This window comes from Camellia sinensis, chromosome 11 (assembly GCF_055761805.1).
Source record: "Camellia sinensis isolate YWXY chromosome 11, ASM5576180v1, whole genome shotgun sequence".
Taxonomy (NCBI): Eukaryota; Viridiplantae; Streptophyta; class Magnoliopsida; order Ericales; family Theaceae; genus Camellia; species Camellia sinensis.
In genome coordinates, this window is record NC_138971.1 from 44209544 (window position 1) to 44236513 (window position 26970).

Consider the following 26970-nt stretch of genomic DNA (forward strand, 5'->3'; position numbering starts at 1 on the left):
GTCTCACTCGACTAAAAACTGCATTGTTTTTCGAGACAGGATCCAAGAACAGATTCGGAAAGGAAGTTTGAAGTTCCCAGCTAAAACAGAAAAAGCCATGGGAATTGACAGTGATCCGTTTCCAGAAGTTGGAGAAGGCACAGCTAATGTGGTTGTACCAAACTTCCAGAATCTATCTCTGCAAGAGTTGGAAGAGGTCAACGTGCAAATGCATACTGCCAACCAGATAACTGCTAAGAAGGAGGCTAGAAACCCACCAGCTATTGGACAAGGTTTCTCACATCAGGAGGAGCAATCTGACGAAGAAACACTAGATGACAACTCCTTGGAAGCAGCGGTGATGCAGAGAATGTGCCCCAGGTGCAGACTCAGTTACAAGTGGTTGAAGGGGCTTCCAACTGATGGGAAGCAATACTATAGGGATGTTCAGAGACGTCCTAAATCAACCAATGCTTACAACAAAAGGCCGTATCCGGCTAGTGATAGGCAGAGATCACCAGTGGCTGAGCCTGTGGTGAACAGAATGCATGACAAAGGCAAGAAGCTCTTGCATGAATCCAGGCCACATAACTATTATAGAATGGAGAGTAGCCATTCTGAAAGAAAACTGGAGAGGGGTTCAGTTCATGGAATCAAAGCCAGAGATTGGCCCCCTAGACCAGTTTCCCGTAGGACAGAAAATGGTCACCCTTATCGAAGGTCTGAATCAGATTCAAAACATGAAGACAAGCATTTACCTTCACGGCCAGTTTTGAAGATGGCTTCGAAGGTGGAAAAGGGCAGTTCAGCGTCTGAATCAGCAAGTTCATGGGTACCTGGAGTCCCAGACTGGTTTGTAATGCAAAACAAACCTAGAGAATTGCCTGTTCGAAGAGATGTTGTAAACCAAGGCAGGATGATCAGGTCTCCTATGGTGGCTCCGAATAACTGGGTGCTGCTTAAACACCCAAAGACAAGGGAGCCAGACATGGTCCCAGTCATCTCAAGATCACAGAGAAGAAAAATTCAGCGCAGGTACACCCAGTATCAGAAAGATTTGAAGGAAAGTGGAGAAAATTCTTCACCAGTCAAAACGGAAGGAAGGAAGAACCCAAAGTCAGACTATGCTCCAAAGCCAGTTCCACAGAGCAAAGTGGTCTGCAGCCGAGAACAGTTGGCCAAGGTTCATTCTGAACTGAAAACCAGAGAGAAGGCTAGTTTGGTAGGGTTGGAGAAAGCTCTGATGGAGACAGATAGCGAGACCGAAGAAGAGATTAGCATAAGTCAGAAGAAAGAGGTCGTGGAGGAAGAGATGTTCGAAGCCTTCATGGCAGAGCAAACGTTTCTGACTGAAGAGCCAGTTGAGAAAGATCCTTCGAAGGGATCAGTTAGCAATGAAATACCAGAATGCATCATGCAGGATGTTTCTGAGGGAGTCAACCAAAGTAACCAAGAGGGGGAACAAGTACAGCCAGCCATCCAGTTTGGCTCGTTTCCCCCAGTATCAGTGAACATGGTACACATACTACCACAGGAATTCCAAGCTGAAGATGAAAATCAGGAGGGGCAGGAGGCTGATCCAGTTCAGATCTCTAGTGAAGACTCGCAAGCAAGCATGGTGCAAGATAACTTCGAAATGGTTACACCGATGGAAGATGAATATGAAAGTGAGGAAGTGGTAAGCATCAATCTATCGTATCCATTCGAGTACCCCTCAGATTCGATGACGCAGCACGTCAGGCCTTTGTACATCAAGGCTTTCTTTGATGGAATACAGCTGAACCGAGTCCTGATAGATAATGGGGCAGCAGTAAACCTACTCCCGAAATCTTCTTTGAAGAAACTAGGGAAAAAGAATCCCAGGTTGATACCAACCAGCACAACCATTGCTAGTTTTGCTGGAGATAAGCAAATGGCTCAGGGGATTCTACCCATTAATTTAAGTGTGGGAACCAGGGATTGTATGACAGCATTCTTCGTAATCGACAGTAATGCTAAATATAATGCTTTGCTTGGAAGGGACTGGATCCACACTAACAAATGTGTGCCTTCTTCTTTACATCAGAAAATCATGATGGCTTTAGGCAATGGAGAGACAGAGGAAATCGATGCAGATCCTCAACCCTTCGTAGCCTGTGCAGACTTTGCGGAGGCTAAATTGTATATTGAGGGAGTGTCGCCGCTCAGTATACTGATGAAAGATGATGATTCAGCCGAAGTGACGGCTGATGAGGAAGTGGCACACTTGAAGCACTTAGTCCAAAAAAGTGCTGATGAAGAGGTTGTCCTTAGAGATGACAATGATGCCTGGTTATAGGCAAAGAGAGGAACCACAGGAAGCCAGATCCTTGGCTTTGATTAAATTTTCAGCATTGGATATAAAAGCAATAGTCCAGAAAGTTCAGGAGCAAGAGAGAGAGGCCATGATAATTGGCTGCAAACAGCAGCAGCAACAGGCTAGAGTCTTGACTCTTGGTAAGTACTGTGCCTTGGACATTGAAGCAAAAGTCCAGGAGATACAGGAAGAGGAAGCCTTATGGACAGATTTTGTCTATGAGGAGGAGGACAGAGATATTGAATTGAAGAACCTGGGGGCAGAACCAAGCTTGAAGATCACTTCAAAGGTAGCAGAAACCAGAGGGAGTTCTCATGCACAAGACCCTTTAGAAGAAGTAAATCTAGGGGAAGGTTCTGTACAACAGCCCACTTATGTAAGTGCTTGTTTGAATGCTCTAGACAGAAACCAGCTTTTGGTTGTTCTGAAGAAATACAAAGATTGCTTTGCATGGTCTTATAATGAACTACCAGGATTGGACAGGTCATTAGTGGAACATAGGCTCCCTATGAAGCCTAATTTCAGGCCATATAAGCAGAAACCAAGAAGGATGAGTCCAGAAGTAATTCAGAAGGTCAAGGAAGAGATCCTTAGACTCCTCAAGGCAGGTTTTATTAGAACAGCCAGGTATGTCGAGTGGCTATCTAATATTGTGCCTGTAGTCAAGAAGAATGGCAAAATGAGGGTATGTGTCGATTTCAGAAATTTAAATCTGGCAACTCCCAAAGATGAGTACCCTATGCCTATAGTGGATTTGCTGGTGGACAGTTCAACGGGTCACCAAGTCTTGTCAATGATGGATGGGCATTCCGGCTATAACCAAATCTGTATTGCAGAGGAAGATATCCACAAGACAGCATTCAGATGTCCTGGGAATATTGGCACCTTTGAATGGGTTAAAATGCCATTTGGTCTAAAGAATGCTGGAGCTACATATCAAAGAGCCATGAACACTATCTTTCATGATCTTATTGGAGGATATCTGGAATGTTATATTGATGACATTGTAGTTAAATCCCAATCCATGGAAGAGCACCTGTTTCACTTAGAAGCAGCTTTTGAAAGGATGAAGAAGTTCAAATTAAAGCTTAATCCTCTTAAATGTGCTTTTGGTGTATCATCTGGAAATTTCTTGGGCTATGTTGTTCACAAGAAAGGAATACAGATTGATCAGAATAAAGCCAAAGCAATCATTGAAGCCAAACCCCCATCAAGTAAGAAAGAATTACAAAGGTTCCTTGGGCAGGTTAACTTTCTTCGAAGGTTCATTTCTAACACTGCAGGGAAAACTAAAATATTTTCTTCCTTGTTAAGGCTGAAAGATGAAGAGGAATTTGTGTGGACAGCAGAGCATCAAATTGCTTTCGAAGGTATCAAGGCCTACTTGGCTAATCCTCCAGTGCTGATGCCACCAAAGGGGAACAAGCCCTTGAAGTTGTACATAGCTGCAGCAGAGGATTCATTGGGAGCTTTCTTAGCTCAAGACAATGAAGAAGGCAAGGAGCAAGCTATTTATTACCTTAGTAGGTTTTTAAATTCTTGTGAATGTAAATATTCAGCTGTTGAAAAGCTGTGTCTTGCTTTGTATTTTGCTGCAATAAAATTAAGATATTATCTTTTGCCTACAACTGTCTTGGTAATTGCAACCACATATTTGGTTAAATATATGTTATCTAGACCAATGTTGAGGGGAAGAATTGGCAAATGGATACTTGCCTTATCAGAATTTCATCTAGAATATGTCCCTCAAAAGGCAGTAAAAGGGCAGGTTTTAGCCAATTTCTTGGCAGATCATCCATCTCAAACAGAGAGCCAGGAGATAATGGAACTTGGTATGACCAGTGTTGAGCCATGGCAAATGTGGTTCGATGGGTCGAAAGCAAATGGGTTAATTGGAATTGGTATTGTAATCAAGTCTCCACAGGGGACAGAAACTACCCATGGTTTTAGAGTGGATGAAGCTACCTGTTCCAATAACCAGGCTGAATATGAAGCCTTAATTGTGGGACTAGAGATTCTTATTGGATTACAAGTACATGCAGTTGACATATTTGGAGATTCTCAATTGGTGGTTAACCAAGTGAAAGGAATTTTCAAGTGTCAAAGCATAAGTATCCTGCCATATTATGTTGTTGCATTACATTTGCTTTCTCAGTTTCAAATAGCAAATGTAACCCATGTTCCAAGATTCTTGAACAATAGAGCCAATGATGTGGCTCAAAAGGCTTCGAACTTCAAGAGAAGGGATAATACCCAAAGGGACATAAGCCAAACAACATATCAGAGATTAATACAACCTTTGAATAAAAGGAATGTGATCTTGGAAGTCAATCATAATGACTTACAAGAACAAGATTGGAGGCATCCAATAATGCAGTACTTGGCTGGTCCATCTTCGAAGGCCAGTAGAAAAGTTAAGTTGCAGTCTATGCAATATATGATATATGGTAATGCTCTCTACAAAAGGGGGGGAGATGGCTTATTGTTAGAATGTCTAGGCCCGAAAGAAGCATTAACAGCCATGGCTGAGGTTCATGAAGGCATCTGTGGTGCTCATCAACCTGGTGTAAAAATGAGATGGTTGCTTCGAAGGCATTCCTATTGTTGGCCAACCATCCTTAAAGACTGCATAGAATATGCAAAGGGATGTCAGGCATGTCAAAAGCATGGCACAATAAGGCACGTGCCCATAACTGACCTACATGCAGTAGTGAAGCCTTGGCCATTCAGAGGGTGGGCCATGGATATGATGGGAAAAATACACCCACCTTCTTCGAAGCATCATTGTTTCATTTTAGTGGCCACTGACTACTTCACTAAATGGGTCGAAGCTAAGCCATACAAGGCTATAGACCAAACAGAGGTTATTGGTTTTATTAAAGATTTGATCCATAGATTTGGCATCCCGCAAACCATAACAGTTGATAATGGAACTGTGTTTGATGGGAAGATGGTGAAGTCTTTTGTGGCAGAATTTGGAATTAGTCTTGTTAATTCCACACCCTATTATGCACAAGCTAACGGTCAAGCTGAGTCATCCAATAAGTCCTTGAAAAAAGGAATACAGAAGGTTGTGGATAACAATCCCAGGGATTGGCATAACCTGTTATTGGATGTTTTGTGGGCATATAGAACCTCACCGAGGTCGAGCACAGGAGTCACTCCCTATGCCTTGGTGTATGGACATGATGCAGTCTTACCAGTAGAGATTAATGTTAAATCTTTGAGAGTAAGATGTCAAGATCAATTGAATCCTGAACAATACCATCAAAGTATGTGCTTAGAATTAGAAGGCATAGATGAAGCCAGAATTTTGGCATTAAATAGCATTCTTTTCCAAAAGAAGAAAGCAGCCAAGAATTATAATAAGAAAGTCAAACACATTGGCTTTGATGAAGGTGATTTGGTATGGAAGACAATACTCCCAATTGGGATTAAAAGCCATAAGTTTGGCAAATGGTCACCTAACTGGGAAGGACCATATCAAATTCATAGGGTTCTGCCTTTTGGAGCATACCATTTAAGAAATTTGAATGGTTATGTACATCCCAAAAAGATTAATGGGAGGTATTTAAAACCTTATTTTCCAACCATTTGGGAAATACAAGGGATAGAGTGAACACCATATGCAAAAACACAAGCTTGTTCAAATGATATTCAAAATATTGTGCTTTCATAAAGAATTAAGTACATTGTGCCACAGATTGGCCCAAAAATCATTACAATGCTTTAGTTGTTTTTGTACAATAGCTTTCCTATTGCTAAGAGAAGGAAATAATTGGATAGCCACAGCCATGTCTTCTTTTCGATTGGCCAGCCCTTGATTGGTGATGTGCAGTTTCTTATCAGTTCGAACCAAGGCTTGGTTTACTGCGGCTAACTCCTCTTCGAGCTGAGCTTTCTTCTCCAGAAGTTGGACTCGAAAGTGGGAGGCAGAAGAGTGTTGTTCTTTCAGAGTTGATACCTCGGTATGCACTTGAGAAACAAAACTCTGGTCCTTAGCCAGCTTATCATCCGCATCCTTAGCAGCATGGCAAATGTTGAGATAAAAATCAATAGTAGCTGCAGCCTGAGATAGATGACTTGAGACACTCATGGCAGACTGCTCAGCAATGTTGCAGCATTGAAGGAACCCATTCCTGATGATAGGCCTTTGTAGAGCCTCGAAGGGGATCCTTGAAAAGGAAGTCAACAGTTGCAAGCATGTGTCCAAGTCTACTGAAGGTACAAAAGGCTTGTTGCTGGAGGAAGGAGAACTCTCGAAGATTTCCAATAGGGAATCAGCCAAGGCTAATGGCTCAGTTTCAGCAGTAGAGGTGGGAGAGGTAGAAGGTATGTCAAAGAGACTAGCTAGTCTTCCTTCAAAAATGTCTACCTCATCCCTTGACATGAAGGGCATAGAGAGTGTTGTGGTGGAAGACGCAAAGGGCTGCATAGGGATGGGAGAAACGGATGGAGCATCTTTGGCAGCCTCTATGGTCTTGGCCACCAGCAAATCAAGAGAAGAGGGACTGGAAGTGGGCATTGGTGATGAACCATGAATTGAAGGGCTACCAGTGTCTTCTGTGGAAGAATCAACTGCCATTGGGAATGGAGTAGCAGTTGGATTTTCTACAAAGGATGGAGAAAGAGCAAGGCTCGAAGGAAAAATAGATTGAGGTAGGTTACGAGCCAAAAAAGGGAGGTATGGCCTTAATCCAAGAAAAGGAGATGCAGGAATACTGGAGTCTAAAGAAGATATGACAAATATAGGCTTTTGAAGTGGAAGCACGACTCGAACAACCCTGACATTCTGCATTTGGTCAATCTCAACCGAAATTGAGGAAGGTCTCATTGGAAAGGTGAGTGCAGTAGTTGTCGCTGCAAAAGGAAGAAATGCAGAACAATGTTAAACTTCAATACCACAAGCTGACAAAGTAAAAAACAGCAGAGGTATGAAAGAAATTACTTGTTCCAGAGGCGCTAGTACTGATGAGAGAACTGCGGCGAGAGTAATGTCCAGCAGTCTGTTGCCTTCTTACCATTTCCCCTTGTGCTGCATCGGCAGCAGCAGCTTCCTCTCTTTGTTCTTGCCATCTTTTCTTGGCCCTCTCAAATACAACGATTGCCTTGGAATGTTCTTGTTCGACTGCCTTATGAGTAGAATCCTCAACATGGTCAATGACAGGAACAGTCATTCTCTTTCTCTTCTCCCTCGGCAGAGATACAACCAATTCTTTTCCAACCTCCCCTTCTTCAGATTGGAGTTCAGACTCTCCAGAGATAAGTTCTTTCTCCGCTATTATGACGATTGCCTCGCTAACAGGATTTTCAATGGCATCAGATGAAGACATAGCTACCTTTTGTCTCTTTGTTCTTTGTAAGGGCACTTCCTTCTCTGACTCAACCTCTTTTTCTTCTTCAAGAGATTCAGGTACTTCAGGAGGAAGGACTAGTCTCCTTTTTGTTTTTTGTTGTTGTTTCTTCTTGAGAATAGCTAAAGTCTCGGCTCTCTTGGGAGACTCTTCTTGTGGAGACCCTACACCAAAAGCATGAGTATAAGAAAACCAACAAAAGATTCAGAAATAAAAGGGGAGGAGAAGAACTTGAAGATACTCACCCTTCTTCGAAGCAGCTCTAGTAACCCTGGCTGGAAGGGGTAAAGTGGCAGGAGTAGTGGTGACAACTTCAGGAGGGGGAGAAGTGCTCTGGGCTGTTGTTGACTTATCCTTCGAAGGCAATCCCAACCCCACCAATAAGTCATGAGGATGTGCAGAGAGGCGCACTTCCATATTGGCTGTCCACCAGTTCTTAAACCTTTTTAAGACTGAGCCAAAAGGGCGAAAGGGGATAAATTGGAATTCACTCAATTCCTTCAGCAGTCTGAGTACTGCTGCCTCTGGTTTGGATTTGGGTATTCTCAAATCTCTGGCAGTGAGATGGACATTTGAAAGACTGCAAAGAGGAACAGGTATCCCTTGAGAGAGCCCAAATTGCCTTGCAAATTGAGAAGGGCAGTATACCTCAGATATGCATTTATAGGCTCGAGGGTTCAGAGTGCCAATGAACAGCTCCCTTGGTAATAATATAGAGGCCCACATATCTTTATGGAGAGAAGTGGAACATTCCTTATCAGCCAGAAAAGATTGTAGCCAGGTTGGCCCTCTATTGGCTTCGAAAGGACAAAAGAAGGAAGCAGATGGAGAGATAGGAAGTTGATAAAAGAAGGTGAAGTAATAAGCAAAGGAAGCAGGGTAAAGGGCAATCCTAGCAAATTTTTCCCCGTAAGTACTAGGATCCTGAACAAGGAATCCTATACACTTGGAATGTAGGTCAGTGAAATAAGCAAAGAGCCAGAGTTGGAGCACCCAGAGGGGACCTCCTTGGTTAGCATCGAGGGGTTTTTCGCAAAATTGGGAGCAGGTTCTGTAGACATGACCTAGAAGATAAGGAGCAAGAGCGATATGTTTCTTCAAGACGAGTGCCTTCGCAAGTGGAGCAAACTCAGGCATAATCCTCTGAGATGAGGTGCAAAAGAGGAATTTGCATAACCAGTATAATATGAAGGAGAAGAATTCTCTGTCCCGCATAGGACCTTCTCTCTTATTTTCAGCCTTTACGAAGTCACTATAAGAAGAGTTTAGGGCTGGGAGAGAAAATTTGACAGGAAGGTCTGGATAGTTGGGAGTAAAAGGAGAACCATGGGGTGAAAGCCCTAGGAGATGGCAAATATCAAGAACGGTGGGGGCCATCATACCGCACCGAAACTGGAAGAAATTGAAAGCCATATTCCAAAAACATAAGGCAGCAGGAATCAAAAAGGGGTCTTCAGGAATAATGAACCTGGAAAGTCGAAGGGCATCGAGGATATAAAGCTCTTGTAGGTCATCTTCTCTCGCAGGCACCACTCTGTCATACCATTCCTCTCATTCAGTCCTCAATGTCGGCCAGCAACGATGAGGACGGTTTACCCTCCAAGTTCCCCAATCAAGCATTCCTTCGTAAAGAAGGAAATGGTCCTCCAAACGAGGGTACAGAGCTGGGAGTTGAGCAGGAACCTCCCGGAAGATAGGACCTAGGACGTACTCCTGTTTGTTGCTGTGGCGAGGAACGAAAAGACGACCATCGATGTTACTTGACTCACCAGATGTCAGCTTGCTGATTTCTTCATCGATACAACGTTTCAAAGCCATGGTAGGACTGATTTGGTCACCAGCAAGTACTTTTAGAGAGGAGGGATCCATTGGTAGTAAGCAAAAGAAGAGCAAAGAAGATCAGAAGAACCAGTAGAGAGAAGGGTTTGTAAAAGGCAAGAGATTTCGGAACATGAAACGAGAGGGTTTTAAAACCTTTGTGTCCGAAATTATACCCCATAAGTCGTTAAGTACTAAAAGTACGAATGCGAGGAATTTCTTCCAATATTGATAATTTTGGAGGGAAAAGCTTATTCCGGGGATTGGGGCCAGCTTCGAAATGAAATATTTGGCTTCGAAAACAAGATCTTGGCGTCAAAAAATCAAATAACAACGGCTTCGAAATACATAAGTCGGCTTCGAAGCCTAATATATGCTTAAAGGTGCTAAATTGCTTGATTATGGGTCTGTTTAGGGGTTATGAATCAAAGTAACGACCTTCGGAGCAAACCCTAGTATTCTCTGAGTATGAGAAATGCTGTTCAGAGCATACTACATGCTTAAAAATGCCTGAATGCTCAAAGTATTGGTCTACTTCAAAAATCTAAAGACCTGTTTGAAGGTTATCAGTCAAAATGACAACATTCGAAGCAAACCCTAGGACTCTTTAAGGAAGAGGGGCACTGTTCGAAACATCCAAGACCAATCACTGGTTTTTGTATGAGCAAGAGGGAATTGTCATAGGTTGCCCTTCGAAGCCAAAAGAGATCAGTTTAAAATTGATTGGCTTTATCAACCATGACCATATATTGGTTACAGTTAGTGTTGAAGAAGTAAAGTCATTGAAATCGAAGTACTAAAATAATATCTGCCAGAATTGTCAATTTTACTCCATGAATTGGAAAAAGACATGATTGGTTCTTTTAGTACTCCATTAAACAGTTGATTCGAAGGATGAAATTGTTCAATTCGAAGTTATGAGTTAGCTTTTAGAGATGAAAGGAAACAGAGTCAAACAATGTTAAGTACAGAAAGACTTTGTTTATATTAAAGCCAAGATGATTACATTAAGTAACCCTATCTGGGTACAAATTCAAGCTCATAAAAATAAGGAATAGAATAAATAACAAGGTTATGAAATTTTGTCCAGCAATGGTCAATAAATTTCTGTTCTTTCTTTATTATTTCTTCTATCTCTTCTAAAGTTGATTGCATAAGCTGATGAGCTCTCACTTCATAATAGAGTTCTTCAGCCTTTGCTTCGAAAGCCTCTTCCCTCGATTTTTGTTCCAATTCATCTATAACCAAATCATCCCAGTACATAGAATCTTTATTCCTGAAGTCATCGAACTCTTCGATGAAATTCTCTGCTTCATACTGGGCATGAATTCGAAGAGATAAAAGTTGATCCAGATTTTGGATAGTGATCTTAGAATTCTGATGCCAGTAGAGGAGCACTGGGAGTTGGTCCAAAAACAAATGGAGCTCTGCTTGAGCAAGAGGGTTGAGGACATGACCCCTAGTCAGGATATCACAAGCCCATTGAAAGTTCTTAAGAGGAATGTCATCCTCAAGAACATTGAAGGGCAGGTGAGAGAAAGCCGCGAGCAAAAGTTGAGCTTGCTTTCGCTCGGCTGGAGAAGGGGGTGACGGAGGTTGGTAAGGTGGAAAGACTTTGTCCATTGGAAGGGCAAGTCTTAGTTTCTCTGTCCAGGAAAGGATGGGAGAAGGAGAAGGAGAAGGAGAAGATGGTTCTGCTTCAGAAGACAGAGGGGAAGGAACAGGTGTTTCTATCTCAGAAGATGCAGAAGAAGGTGTGGATGCTTCTATCATGGGAGATGTCACGAGAGCAAGAGGAACAAAGGTATTAATATAATCAAGCCAATCAGAAGAACAAATCTTCGCCTTCTTGGCTAAGAATGAAGAGGTGTACCCTTGTGCTTCCTCTGGGCGCTGGGCAGGGTGTATTATCTTTGTAGGCATGGAAGAAGTATACCAAGCCACGAGCAGATTCTCTTCCAAGCTACGTCGAAGGTTAATAGGTACGTAAGGGTAGACCACTGAGCTTCGAGCGTAGGAGGGAAACTCCAAGGGGTCAGCAAACTCAACAAAATGGTGATTGATTCGCTCCCTTAAATCATAAGTCTCAGGAGTTGACCAGCTTGTCCAGCCAGAAGTCCCAGAGGATGAAGAGGTCACAGTTTCATCCCATGCAGAGGTTTGTGAAGAAGAGTTTCCTAGATCCATATTTGCAACTTGTCGAAGCAAAGGCTTGAGGGTAGTTCGGTCAGAATACAAAGGGAGCTCAGGGGAAGAACTCCTTGTATCTGTAAGTTTATAAACCAAGGGATTAAAGGCAATGTGTTCATAGTCCAAAGGTTTATAATCTGCAAAAGCCTCCATTACCTGAATAGAGAAGGGCGGGTAAAGGTGGCTAATGAATGCGTGGAGATTCTTTCGAGGGGGAACAACATCACTCAAAGGCTCTTCATATGCTTGATCAATAGAAAGGGAAGTTGATGCAGCCATAGCCTGTTCGAATACTAAGGTATTGGGATGTTCGACGAGTTAATGCAGATGATCTCCAAAGGGATGACGGTTGTGTTTCCAGAATATAGACTCCATACACGTTCTAGAAGCGCGGGAAAACTGCAATCCACTAATATCGCCAAGTATTGGGTATATTAGTGCGAGGGGTAATGTTGGCTACATATTTTGTAAAAGCCAGTTACAGTTCGACACGTGGCAGAGTAAGGGTAATAAAGGAAGGTTATTCGAGCCTTTAATCCTGATCGTACACGTGGCAATAAATATTGGTCCTCACATGATCTGAGTAACACTAGATCAATAACGGGATGCAAGATGACGTGTCTTCAACGGTTACTCATATTCAAATTCAAGTACAAGAGAGAAGCTCAACTGCCAGTAATGGCGTAATGGAGCTACTTGTAAGGAAGCATGATCAGCGATCATGGAGGAGCAGTTCGACGGTTCGAAGTGCAGTTCGAAGGTCATCACTAACGAATATAAATAGCAGGGCAACCCCAGAAAAAGAGGACGGACTCAGATCATACAAATCAGTCATTTACTTCATATATTTTCTTTTCCAGTCTTTTACATTTCCAGTCTTTAAATACCTGTTCTTTAAATACCTGCACTTTAAATACCCGCACTGCACTTCGATTCATAGGAGTAGCTTCAAGTAGATTCAAGTAGATTGCTGTTGTAAACCTCTTCGCGGCTGAGTTCGGACCACTGTAAGTGTTCATTTTTATGAAATACTTCAATTGTTCTTCATATCACTGTTATTTCTCTTAATTTCTCCTAAGTCAAGCCACCAGTAAAAGTCCTCTTCATTGAGGCTGAAAAGAACTAAAACACAATCGTCTGATAATTGGTTGGCAATCACAATTTCTGTAAGGACTGATTGATCCTTGCTGGCACGCTCACATTCACAAAAATACCCTTCGAAAAGCCAAAAAGCTAATTATTTTAAACTTGACTATTACTTAAGATAGAATACATAATCCAATGGATTCGTAGTCCTAAGACTATTAGTCATGAGAATACTAATCCAGTCCGCTCAAACAAACATGCCCATAAAGTTGTATTCTTCATCCTTTACCTCTACAGTTAGTAAAATATTGAGTTGAATCATCTAAGAAAATTGAGTTTTTATTTGAATAATTTCAAAAATTAAATAGCGTGACCAAATTGTATCCAGACATTGTGTTCACATATATAATAATAAACAAGATAATAGAAGTACATGTTTAAATTGCTAACAAATTAAAACATTTTTGCAAACATCTTACATATAATCAAAATTCGAACAACATAAATAATATGACAAATTTCACAAAACAAGATTAAGTAAGCCCTAGAAGAAAAGATATGCTTCCTAAATAGTGCAGCAATTAATGAAGGTAAACACTGCATAGAAACTACCATAAAATCATTACCAAGTTTGCCAAAAACCTTGAGATTCTGGGCCCAGGAACTCAGGAAGGGAGAGACAAAATAGTATAAAAATCAAAGTCAGTAGAAAATTTTAATGGAAGGGGAAGGGTTTGATAAATAAAAAGAGAGCTGCATACCTTCATATTATATTATAATCTATTTTGTTAAGTGGGTTATAATCCACTTCTTAGATTATAACCCACTTTTTCTGTCACAAAAAAGCTGCTTATAAACTGTTTATAAGTAACTTTTCACCAAAAATCTGATTATAACTATGTTCCCAAAGTAGTCCGCATATGGTATGTATTTCTTAAAAGGGGTTATAAATAAAAATTTTATTAGTACAACTTTGACATATAGAAAAGTTTTGTACCAAATATAAAAATAGATATAGATTTACACCCTACACACAAAAACTTAAACTACTTTGAAAATAAAATTATTTCTTAAAAAGCAATCCTCAATGTTTTGTAAACTATGCACCTTTAATTTACACCTCGATTCTTTGAACGAAAAATATTTTATCAAGGGCAGAAATGTAATTGAAAGGCAATTTCTCCTAAATAATATTGACTGGAAATGTAAGACAGAATAAAGATTTTTAATCAAGGGTTTGGTTTCTTTCCGATTCGTGACCAGACTAGAGGGTGTTATTGGGCCCGTGGAGATTCATCACGGATCTTGTTTTGATAATCTGAACCGTTTAATATGAAGAACTCGTTGAGTACGATAAATTTTTAAACAATCACGTTGATCAGATATCAATAACTATGTAATCAAATCAATTTGTATTAAAAAAAATAGACGATGAAAAAATAAACGGTTGACAGAAATATGATTAAATGAAATAGCTATCGATATCCTATCAACGTGATTTTTTACAGACACATAGTACTCGATGAGTTCTACACATTGAACGATTCGGATCATTGAAACGGAACTCATGGTGGGCTCCCACAAACCCAACAGTACCCTGCAGCTCGATTACAGATTGGACAAAAGCCAATCCCTTTAATCAATCACTTTTTTATTTCGGGATTTGATCATTATAATTAAATAAATTTTGAATTTTTAACTTTGTTAATTTAGATTTTAATCTTTTATTTGTTTTTAATGTAAACTATCTAAAACTATCTACATATTTTCGTTAAGTAAAATTGATAGAAAAATAGTATATATAAAATGTTTAAAATAATTTTTTTCGTTGAATTTAATAACTAAAATATTATTTTTCTATTAGTTTTATTTAACAAAAAAAAAGGTGAATATTTTAAATTAAGAAAAAAATTTAATTGATAAAATTAAAACTTAAAATTTATTTTAGGGTAAATTACATATACAGTTTATGAGATTTGTTTAAAAATACGAATTGTACCTTATAGTTCTAGAAATTATATCTTTCCTTTTGAACTTTTAATTTCATAACCAATAACTTTTTTATTAATAAATCATAAATTCAATTAATAGTTTTCAATGACTTCAAAAGTTTATTTTAACAAATAATTTAAGTAATTTTATTATTATATAAAAGAATAGAGTGAAATTTTAATTTTTCAGTTAATTTTGTTTATTAAATTTTTTTGATAAGGTAGTATTTGTGTTATTTTAAATCATAAAAAATTATCTGTATTTTAAACAAATATTAAAAATGCACACATTTCTCAAAAAGTACGTAACTTATATACCTTATAATTTAAAATATTTTATGATCCATAACTAAAAGGAAAAAAAAAATCACCATTAAATAACAAAATTATTAAAATAATATTATTATTAAAAAAAGTGACTTAATAAAGTATATGGTAATGAGTGTATTGTTTTTGTAATTTAGAGCATCTCCAACGGTAGTAGGCATTTTACCTATTTAAATATTACTATAAAGTATATATTTTATTTTGCCTATCAACTGTTTTATGTTTTTACTCCAACCATGTTCTTTATTTTAGCTATTTATCCAAATACTATTAATTTTATAGAATGCCACGTCAACAACAAAGATGGAAGGAAACGATCCTAATGATTGAATACCTAATGATTGAATACATTTTGCCTAGCGTTGAAGGCTAGTTACATGTAGCTAGTGAATATAAGTTGAGTCAAAATACCTAATCATATGTCTAGTACATTAAAATTAAAAAAAATAAATTACACTAGGTATTTTAACTACCAAGTATTATATATATAGTGCATTGGAGATCCTCTCACTCTTTATTTTATTACAAAGACCAAACCTGAGTGTTTTTTAGGTCAATGCTCGTCCTCTATTCTTCATTAATGGCTGACTCTATCCGTAGAGCCACAATCTCTCTTCTCTTTTCCTCTCTCGTTCGTTGGCATCTTTGAGATTTTAAGATCAGCAAAACATAGTCTTGTTCTGTCTTTCAAGTAAGTTCTCATCTTCTCTTTAATTTATTGAGCTTTTTAATTTTATTCTGTATATATATATATATGTGAAAAAATTATGATTTTTTAGTTTTGGTAGACTTTTTATTATTTTTTAAATTATATATGAGCCTAGGTCGAATGACTTACTCTACTACTTTTTCCTCTTTTTTTTTTTTTTAAAATTTTTATTTATTTTTTAATAGTGACTCTACTACTTAACTACTGCAAATTGATTTTTATTGTATTCTGCTATTGATTCAAATCACAGGTGTGGTTAGCTTCTTCTTCTTCTTCTTCTTTTTGATTAATGACTATGAAATTATAATTATGGCCCTAATTGAACCTAAGAATTATTATCATTGTTATTGGCGACTTGAATTTGGCAAAAAGTTATCATGTTCAAGTTTAGATTTTGTTATTTTCATATGCACAAATTTAAAAATGCAATTATGAATGGTCATTATACCTTTTTCTTTTTCTTTTTCTTGTGTGTGTGTGTGTGTGTGTGTTATAAAAATAAAAAATAGATTGTATTAAATTTAACTAGAAGTTTAAAGGGTAAGTCATTAAAGAGTAACAATGTAAGAAAATGCAAGATATAAAACCTAGATGGAGTTATAGAAAGATTTGTAATTTAGAGAAATAGTAGTGTTTCTTTTAATTTCTTTTTAATAGGTTGAATGTGCATTTAAGTATGATTGATTGCAAATAAATTTAACATGATATAAACTCACAGTAAACATGAAAATATTTGCACTAATTAAGATTAACCTGGAAAATGATATGTATACATATTGGAAATCGATAGACGTAAAACATCATGAACAAATATAATCAGTGTGTTTGGTTTTAGTTTTTTGAATTCAGTTTTTTGAAAATTGTGTTTTTTGTTTTTCTTTTTTTTTTTTTAATTTTAGTGAATATTTTTTAAATTTTAAACAAGTTTTTTACTTTTTTAGATGCATCTTACTTAGATGTATCTAAATAGTAAAATATTTGTGAAAACATATTTAAAGAAATTAATAAATACACAAAAATACGAAAAACATACTTAATTTTTATTTTTATTATTTTTTTATGTATTTTTTAGTATTTAGTGTATTTTTTTAAAAAAAAATCACAAATATTATATTTTTTAAATGTATTTATGTTAGGTGGTCTAAAAATTTTTAAAAAAAATTGCTTAAAATATTAAAAAAAAATTCAATGAAAACATTAAAATACGGAACATAAAAAAATAAAATTTTCTGAAAACTATTTTCTAAAAACCAGAACCAAACAACCTGCATGCTTTTATAAATTTGCCATCAATTAAATACTTCTTAAGAACTTACGAAACTTCATTTACTAAAGAATGGAATTGTATTACTAAAAGATATATACAAAGATGTTGTTGTTGAAATACTTTATCAAACAGTTATGCAAGGGAAAGAATAAGAATGGCAGATCACATTCTGAAACCCTTCTCTCTCTACAGTATCCCAATACCCGTACACCATCTCCAATTGACAAATAAAACAATGAGAAAGCAAGTGGGACCATCCCATAGAACTCGTTGATAGCAACTAGCAAGGCCATATTTTTCCACTTCATACAAACCATGATTTTTCAAAACTCTTCAACTGAAAAATCAATCCCAAGCCCTAGAAAATTAGGCAAAAATGTGAGTGTCTAAGACACCAGAAGGCAGTGTCAATTTCAGCTGCAATAATGTTGTTGCTGGAGACTTTGATAATGCTTTCTGTATGTCTATCACGCTCTTCTCTTTTTTAAGAATTTTTGGAAGGGAGACTGAGAAATAGGAGCCGTTTTTGAAAGAAAACTCTATGTTAGTGTATAGTAGAGAGAGGTAGCTATTACCAAGTGGATGACCATTGCTTTTCCATGATTATTCCTTGCAGTTAGTTCGAATAAGAGTGTTTAGTTTGTCAAAAACATATTTTTATGTGATAAATCAAACCCAAGCCCTAGAAAATTAGGCAAAATGTGAGAGTCTAAGACACCATAAGGAAGCATCAATGTCAGCCACAATTACGTTGTCGTTGGAGACTTTGATAATGTTTTTCTGTATGTCTATCATGCTCATCTCTGTTTTAAGAATGTTTGGAAGAGATGCCGAGAAATAGGAGCCATGGAGAAAGGAAACTCTATGTTAGTGTTGAGAGAGGTAGCAGTTACCAAGTAGATAACCATTGCTTTTCCATGATTATCCCTTGCCGTTAGTGCGAAGAAGAGCGTTTAGTTTGTCAAAAACATACTTTTATGTGATAATTTAGGAATTACAAAATAACGTTACACAACTTCATCATGGCATCCACACCAAAGTGATTTGTTTCCATTATAATATAGTATAGCTAGTTGGCATATAACTTGAAATAACATATTTTAAAGAAAGGGATTGTATAACTGAAAGATGTATACAAAGATGTTGTCATTGAAATACTTTATCAAACAGTTAGTATACAAAAATAAGAATGGCAGATCACCCTTTTCTCTCTACAATATTCCCATACCCTTACACCATCTTCAACTGACAAATAAAACAATGAGGAAGCAAGTGGGACTATTCAATAGAACTCGTCGATAGCAACTCTCAAGGCCATATTTTCCCACTTCATACAAAACCATGATTTTTCAAAACTCTTCAACTGAAAAAATCAAACCCAAGCCCTAGAAAATTAGGCAAAATGTGAGTCTAAGACACCATAAGGCAGTGTCACTGTCAGCCATAATGACGTCGTCGCTGGAGACTTTGATAATGCTTTCTGTATGTCTATCACGCTCATCTCTTTTTTAAGAATGCTTGGAAGGGAGACCGAGAAATACGAGCTGTTTTTGAAAGAAAACTCTGTGTTAGTGTAGAGAGAGGTAGCGATTACAATGTGGATACCATTGCTTTTCCATGTTTATCCCTTGCAGTTAGTGCGAATAAGAGTAACTAGTTTGTCAAAAACATATTTTTATGTGATAATTTTGGAATTACAAAATAACGTTAAACAACTTCATCATGGAATCCACGCCAAAAGTGAAGTGAGTTGACAAATCACTTGAAATAACATATTTTTATATTATTAAGTATATATTTTTCTATTTCATGCGGGATAGTATGTTGACCCCCTTTAATGTTCCAAGTAATTTCAGTATTTTACTTTGCCCTTTCCAAAGCTTCTTTCTAATTGTTTTATCATTCTGTCACTTTTTATTGATCATCTTATTATTTGTTATTTCAATTTAACCTTATCTCATATTTTTTTTTTCTTTACCCTCTACATATTTTATGTTGTTATGGCTATTTTACCTCACCTTGGTTTGATAGCTACATGTAGCTAGTCAAAAGAAAGACACTAGCTAAACATAAAATATTAATTTTTTCCTCTGTTTCGCTCTTCTCCCTCCATTGTTCTTTTTCTTTTTTCCTTTTTTTTGGAGAATCTAGGTTGAAAATGACTAGTTGTCTAAAATAACTAGCCAGATAAAAACTCTTCTTTGATGAGTACATGCTAGCTAAAATAAAAAACGTACTTATTTGTGTATTTTTAACAAGCAAAAGCAGCTAGTACTGTTTTGGTTGCTCAATATACGAGTGATTAAAGCACTAGTTGGTTGGTGAAATGACTTATGTTTTGACAATAATCATAGTCTGTTCATGTAATTCTTAAAGTGAATATTACATATTTGTAGAATACATTAAATTAGTACTTTATCTAATAATTTGAATTACAGAAATTTTGGTCTATTCTAAATAATTTGTCATATCTCTATATGTTTTTTCATATTTAAAATATGTTCCTATCACTTCTATAAGTTATCTACCTTCACTACTGAGAATTCTATTAAAATATAAAAGTTTATATTTATGTTTCTTTAAGGAATTATTGGGGGGGGGGGGGGGGGGGGGGGGGTTGGAATTTAATGCAATATATTGGTCTACATGACCATTTGTTCCATTTTGGATTTTTTTAACACTCCACCCTTACGTAGTTTCTCTGCTATTTGTTGAATAAGAATAACATTTTTTAAAATTATTTTTGGAATAACATTTTGAGAGGCTCTATAGTGGTTTGAGTAAAGCAAAACAAGATATTTAGTTAGATGAAATTGATTATGGAGCTGGGTATAATTCTTCTTTCTATTTTCTCTCTCTCTCTCTCTCTTCTTCTTCTTCTTCTTTTTTTTTTTTTTTTTTTTTTTCTGGTAAGTTGATCCCAGATTCCTAGGGCAGAGGATGTATTCTAGACTCAATTTCTTTGTTACCTTTAGACACATGGTCAAGAACTTTCATGTCAATTTTTTGAAAAGTTATTTTAACCACTCAAATTGAAAACAATGATGAAATCTCAAACATGTATTAATGTAACTCATTGCTCAGACAGAAACCAGCTGAGTATAAAAACTGAATGAAGGTGTCATGCTGAATTTAGTTTTCGAGTTCTTTTGGGCTTTTTCAGCGAATATTTTACTGAAGTTGGATTTAATGCCAATGGTAGGTATCAAGAACATAACAGGCAAGTGTTGTATACTTGTTCCATTTAAGATCATGATGGATTTGAAATAAAATGTAACACGTAGAAATAGTTATTTGAAACCCATCATACAAAGGATTCTAGTTGCAATACATGCCTGCCCTTTTAGGTTATCAATTTGCCTATAATAACAAACTCTCCTATACTTTCATTGTATTTAATCTCAAATCCCTTGATTTAAAATCCATATCCATCCAAACGAAGCATTATATAGTGTCCCTAACATTTTCCAATTTCCTTTGACTAATATTTACAAACAATATAAAAGATCTGTATGCAGAACAATGTGACTGTTTGTGATTTTCTTATTTCAAATCAAACACTATCATTGTGACTCGCAATTTCAAAAATACCAATGCCACGTCATTCCGGATAGAGTTTTCCATTTCAATTGAAGAATGATTTTCTGCAATTGAGGTTGTTGAGTCAATTTTGATTTAATATGCTTCATATAGTAAGCCTGTGTTTCCATCAAATGGTTGATCAAGACAAGACATATGTTAAATTCATCTTTGGGAATTATAAATTTCCTTTTACATACTTGAACAATTATAGATGGAGTTATGTTTCAATTTCTCCGTTGTGCATGTATTGGGTATAGATTTCTTACATGCTGAAAAAGAACATAACATAATCTTGAAGAATGACTTTGTGCAATTGATGTTGTCAAATCAATTTATGGTTTAAAATGTGCTTCAGATCTTAGGAGTTTCATACTAAGAGTTGAAGAAAGCCTCCTGGATTTACAGGCTTGTTGAGAGAGAAAGAGATGGCTGATGCTGCACTTGGATTTCTACTGCAGAACCTGCAGCAGCTACTAAATGATAAAATAAAACCGATTAATGGGGTGGAAGAGCAAGTTGGATTCCTTTACGATGAGCTTAGCTTGTTGAAGGCCTTTCTCAAGGAATCTGCAGAGAAGCGCAGCGAGTCTGACATTTTTAAAGAGCTGGTGAGACAAATCAGGGATGTAGTGTACGAGGCTGAAGTTGTTATCGACAGATACGTGAGTCATATCCATATGGAGAGAGCAAGAGGCTACATATCCAAATTAGTACATGGCATTGATCCTCCAAGAAAACGTCGCAAAGTTGTAGAAGAGATCGAATCCATCAGGAAAAATGTGGATGAGATTTACCGGAAGAAGTCGTTTGGCTTTGAAGTCATGCAACATGGGGAGCCTTCTAGCAGAGATTCATCAGAGAAAAAGCCTCCGGTTGTTGAGGAAGAAAACGTGGTGGGCTTTGATGAGGAGGCCAAAACACTAGTTGATCGATTGAAAGGAGGGAAAGAAGAGCTTGAAGTTATCTCGGTCACTGGTATGGGTGGCCTTGGTAAGACGACTTTGGCTAGAAAAGTTTTTACTGATCCTGCAATTGAGTATAACTTCTATATTCGGGCATGGACGTATGTTTCTCAAGAATATACCAGAAAAGAAGTCTTTCTTAGCATTTTGAGTTCTCTTGACAAGCTTACAGATGAGTCGAGTAGATGGAGTGGTGAAAGGTTAGCTGAGGAGCTGCGTGGACATTTACAGACTGGGAGATATCTAATTGTCATGGATGATGTGTGGACAAAAGAGGCTTGGGATGATCTCAAATCGGCCTTTCCAAAGAACAAGAGTGGCAGCAGAATATTGTTAACTAGTCGGAACAATGAAGTTGTGCATGCTAACCCTGATAGCCATCATCATCCTCTGCGTTTTCTTACTGATGATGAAGGATGGGAGCTACTCAAGAAGAAGGTGTTTCGGAAGGAAAGGTGCCCATCGGAGCTGGAGGATCTTGGAAAGAAAATTGCAAAGGAATGCGGTGGACTTCCACTTGCAATTGTGGTGATTGCAGGACTTCTCATCAAAAAAGAAAAAACAAGCAAGTGGTGGGAGAAAGTGGCTGAGAGTGTGAGCTCATATGTAGCCAGAGATCCAAAGCAATGTATGGACATTCTAGCACTCAGTTACAAACACTTGCCACATCAATTACAATCATGCTTCCGCTATTTCGGGGTCTTTCCAGAGGACTATGAGATCCCTGTCTGCATACTGATCCAGTTGTGGATAGCTGAGGGTCTTATTGAGCAGGTTGGGGAGATAAGTTTGGAGGATACGGCGGAGGACCGATTGGAGGATCTTGTGGACAGAAATTTAGTAATGGTGGAGAAAAGGAGGTCTAATGGAGGAATCAAAACATGTCGTGTTCATGATATGTTGCATGACCTCTGCTTGAAGGAAGCTAAAGAAGAACAGTTCTTGCAGGTGATTAAAGGGGCCATACAAGGTCCATGTCTGTCATTAACCCCTACCCTGAATAAATGCCGTCTCCTCTGTATCCATTCCCATGTTTTGGACTATATTTCTGTAAAACCTTCTGCTCCACGCGTCCGTTCTTTCTTGTGCTTTGCCTTAGAACAGATAGAATTTAGTAGAGAACATACTTCATTCATCCACGAAGCCTTCAACTTGCTTAGGGTGTTGGATTTAAGGCCAATTAGGCTACCCTTTTTTCCTGGCAAGATTAGAGATCTAATTCATTTACGGTATGTAGCCCTCTGTGGTAGTTTTGAGGTTCTTCCTGCGTCGATATCTGAACTTTGTAACCTCCACACAATTATTATTGAAACTTCTTCGCACAACCTCAAGGTGGAAGCGGATATTTGGAAAATGTTGCAATTGAGGCATCTATGTACAAACTCAAGTAGCCGTTTGTGTGGCCCTTCAGCCCAAGCAGGAAGGGGTGGCAAAGACCTACAAACCATTTCTACAATATCCCCCGACAGTTGTACTGAAGATATTTTAGCCAGGGTTCCCAACCTCAAGAAACTAGGAATTCGTGGCAAACTGGCCACACTTATGAAGGAAAAGGGAGGGTCCACCTTGTTTGACAATCTTACCAAATTAGATCGGCTTGTGACATTGAAGTTGTTGAATGACACATTCCCTGATCGTCCTTCCAAATGTAGCCTCCCCCAGTTGTACAAATTCCCTCCAAACCTGAAAGAGCTAACTTTAGCCGACACCTTGTTGGATTGGGAGCATATGTCTACACTGGGGCTTCTACCCAAGCTTGAGGTGCTGAAATTAAAAGACAACGCGTTCCAGGGAAATCGATGGAAGGCAATCGACGGAGGTTTTCGTCTTCTCAGATTCTTGCAGATCGGGAAAACAGATTTAGTGCATTGGGAGGCTTCGGGTCATCACTTCCCTAGACTTCAACAGCTTATTCTTAAATACTGTGAAAGCCTAGAGGCTCTCCCTTCTGGGCTGGGGGATGTATCTTCACTTCGGATTATAGACCTGTATCATGCCTCCTCTAGTGCTGCAGCCTCTGCCAAGAAAATTATGAAACAAAAGCAAGACCTTGCAACCAGTCAGTTTAAGCTCATTATCTATCCTCCAGACCAGTAAATTGTGGTTTCAGGTCCAGGCTTTAACGGTGCTATATAGTATGACAGGTTAGTAAATGTTTTAAGGAATTTTGCCATCATGTTTGCTTCCTATTTTCCTATTGCTGATGAGCTGATAGTTGCATCTTGTGTCATAATTCCTGTTTTCCAATGAATCTGTTATGTTATTTATATACTATGAGTAGTAACCAACACAACATTATAACTAAAAAAATCACTTTATGTCGTAACCAAAGAACCACTGTGAATCATAATTGATACAATGACACAACTTTCAAACCTTATCCTGTCATAACCAAAACACCACTTTCTGACATAACTAGATAACTTGCACATAGAATCAGACATCAAATTGACTATTAGGTTTTGTGGTGATGAAACAAATGCATTACACTTTGAAAATGATGCTAAATTTATATTTTAATTTATACTACTAAAGTTTAGGGGTGGCCCGTCCATTAGATGAGTTAGACGACTGTCTAAGGCCCCAATATTTGAGAAGGCCTCAAAGTTCTTTGGATTCTTAATAATATATATTGTTCTATTAAGTGAAGGTCCTTAATAGTGTGCAAAGTTCAAAATGCTCATTTTTTTCTCCAATCTTAAAAATGAACTTGACGAGACATTTCATGCTCAAAATCAAAATTAAAAAATAAAAAGTTGAAGCCTCATAGATATATTTTTCTTCTATATTTGTACTGGATCAAATAAATAAAAAGCATGTGTGTTATAATGTTCTATATAAAATGACCCTTTTGCTTGGTTTGGCCAGCAAAATAGTTTAGGTGTGTTGAAAGCCTAACATCTTCCAAAAAGATCAACATTTCCTCTCTCTAAAATTGATTAAAAAATAAACTTAATTAGTAAGTAGATTAAAAACATTCTCAACTGAAAAAGTATAATAGAAAATTTTCATTAGTAATTTTGCATCTTGTAAAGTATGAAAAATTAAATTTTTTTTAAAAAAATTACGACTACTTTGAAAATTAAGCAGTGGTTATTTAACTATACAAAAAGCCTCTGTTCGAGATTTTGCTTGAGATCCAAAAGTTATTGGGCTGCCTTGCTGAAGTCCCATCTGATTCATATGTGATATTCTCATTTTTTTTTTTTGGTAAACGCCTATGGTTTAAGGTTGAAATTATATATGCTTGTCATCATCTATCTGACACCCAACTAATCTAATGCTGTCAATTTGATATGTTACTGATAGCAAGTTGCATGTTTGATTATAGAATGGGTCTGCTTTCCCTGAACTTGCAAAACAAAATACTATTACCTATTTTCTTTTACTGGATCTTGTTAATTTTTTACATAAACAGGTGGACAGATTTCAGTAAATAAAAACAATATACTTTAGTTATGTGACTTAAAACTATACTCCAAGTGGTCCATATAACATAAAAAGAAATTTCTTTTAGGTTTCAGATGTTATTTCTGATTAATTTAGGGCAAATTACATATACACCCCTCCAGGTTTGACAAAATTACAGATACCCCCCTGAGGTTTGAGAAATTACGAATTCCCCCCTGAATGCTATATTTGCATAAGAAATTAGGGGGTAATTTGTTATGAAATATAAACCTCAGGGGGTAAATTGTTATGAAAATACAAACATCAGGGGGCGGGATGTAATTTCCGAAACCTCAGGGGGGTATCTGTAATTTAACCAAACCTGGAGGGGTGTATATGTAATTTGCCCATTAATTTATAATGACTGAAAGTAGTTGTGGGTAAAGGGTGTTTTGGCTTCTAGATCAAGTTGTAAGATTTGGTTTTTTAAATAAAAAAAGAAATTGAACTTTTGTCAAATTTGGACAAGTTTAGAAGACTCGTCATGTTGTTAGAGATGAAGAATGGTTGCTGTAATTCTGCGTCTTATTGCTTCTGTTGCATAACTTGCATCTCTTTCTAATGCCCTGTCATGTAACACTATTTTCTGTGAAAATGGGGATCCATTTGGTTGCATTTTTCATTTAATGTTTTTATTCTTCAAGAAACACAAAAATGAAAATGATGGGTAGTTGTGAACATTTCTTTATTTGTTTTTGGAAGCAAGAAAACTGAAAACACAACCAAACAAATCCTTCCATGCTATTTGGAGCATGAATTGACTAATCATTAAAGGAACTCTACTGTTTTTGTGCATAAATTCTCATCGATTGCAATTTATTTTTGTGCAGGGAGATGTTGTAAGAAACAAGGAGAAGCACCTTGACTGAATAGATATATCCGAAATTCCCGGTACATCTGTGTTTTCCTACTGCATGCAGTTATAGTTCTGCATATTCCAATTGTTATGCTGATAAATTTCATTTTATGCATATACTATCTACTTTAAGCTATTTGTTGTGGTGTTGTCATTGTGATTGCAATTGTTGTTGTTTGGGAACTATTTCCACCTTTCAATGTTGTATAAAAGGACACGTTAGATGCCCTCTGTAGATATCCATATTTTGTGTTGTTTCATATTTTGTGTTACTAAGGGTAACTCTAGTTGTGTAATTCTCCTCTCCTATTTTTTTGAAGGGTTAATTAAACTTAATACTCTTGCACTTCCTTCAAAATCTCAACTTGGTCCTATTTTCAATTGTAACAGTCATCTCATTACTCTTCCGTTCATTTGACGTTAATAAGAGTGATGGAACTTGTCATGTGTTGCTCTCTTCCTAGGAACAAAGGGGGTCTTGTTATAGGGAATATTGTTGCTAGAAACATTGTCCTCTTGAGCAAGTGGTTATGGAGATTTCCTATCGAAAGTGAGTCATTAAGATGTTCTATTATTAAAAGCAAGTATGGAGTTTAGGCCAATGATAGAGATTCTATTGTGGTTAGTAGAGGCAATTGTCATTCTCTTTAGAAGTCTATCGCTCGTTTGTTTCCACTAGTGTCTAGGTTCTTGTCTTTGAAAGTAGTTAACGGGGTTGGTATCCGGTTTTGGGAGGATGTTTGGTTGGGGGATACCTCTTTCAATAATTCTTTTCCACTGTTATACAGATTGGTTCATTCTCAGACTGTTGCAATTGCATTGATGACATATTCTAATGTGGCACCAATTTCTTGTAATTTCAGGTTCCTTAGGGATTTAAGTGATAGGGAGGTTTTTGCGTTTGCATTTTTGTTGTCATTGATTGAAGGAATTTATTTATCTTCATCTAGCGATAGAAGGGTTTGGAATATCATTTCTTCATTCTCATGTAAATCTTTGTTTGACAAAAAAACTCATTGACGAGCCTTCCGTTCCTTTGTTTACTCTTCATAAGAAAATCTAGA

The 26970-nt window shown here is 37.3% G+C and overlaps 1 protein-coding gene across 2 annotated transcripts; it reads left to right on the forward strand.

The window, feature by feature from the left end:
- Positions 1–15589: 15589 nt before the first annotated feature.
- Positions 15590–26200, forward strand: LOC114267155 (putative disease resistance RPP13-like protein 3). Of its 2 annotated transcripts, XM_028208161.2 has the most exons (3): positions 15590–15771; positions 21044–23744; positions 25881–26200. In XM_028208161.2, exon 2 carries the CDS (start codon positions 21064–21066, stop codon positions 23695–23697), a length of 2634 nt encoding a protein of 877 aa, XP_028063962.2. In that variant the 5' UTR covers positions 15590–15771; positions 21044–21063; the 3' UTR covers positions 23698–23744; positions 25881–26200. The 2 variants fall into 2 exon arrangements, with proteins under 2 accessions (XP_028063962.2, XP_028063964.2); XM_028208163.2 differs by lacking the exon at positions 15590–15771 and having other exon boundaries at positions 20521–23744.
- Positions 26201–26970: the final 770 nt, after the last annotated feature.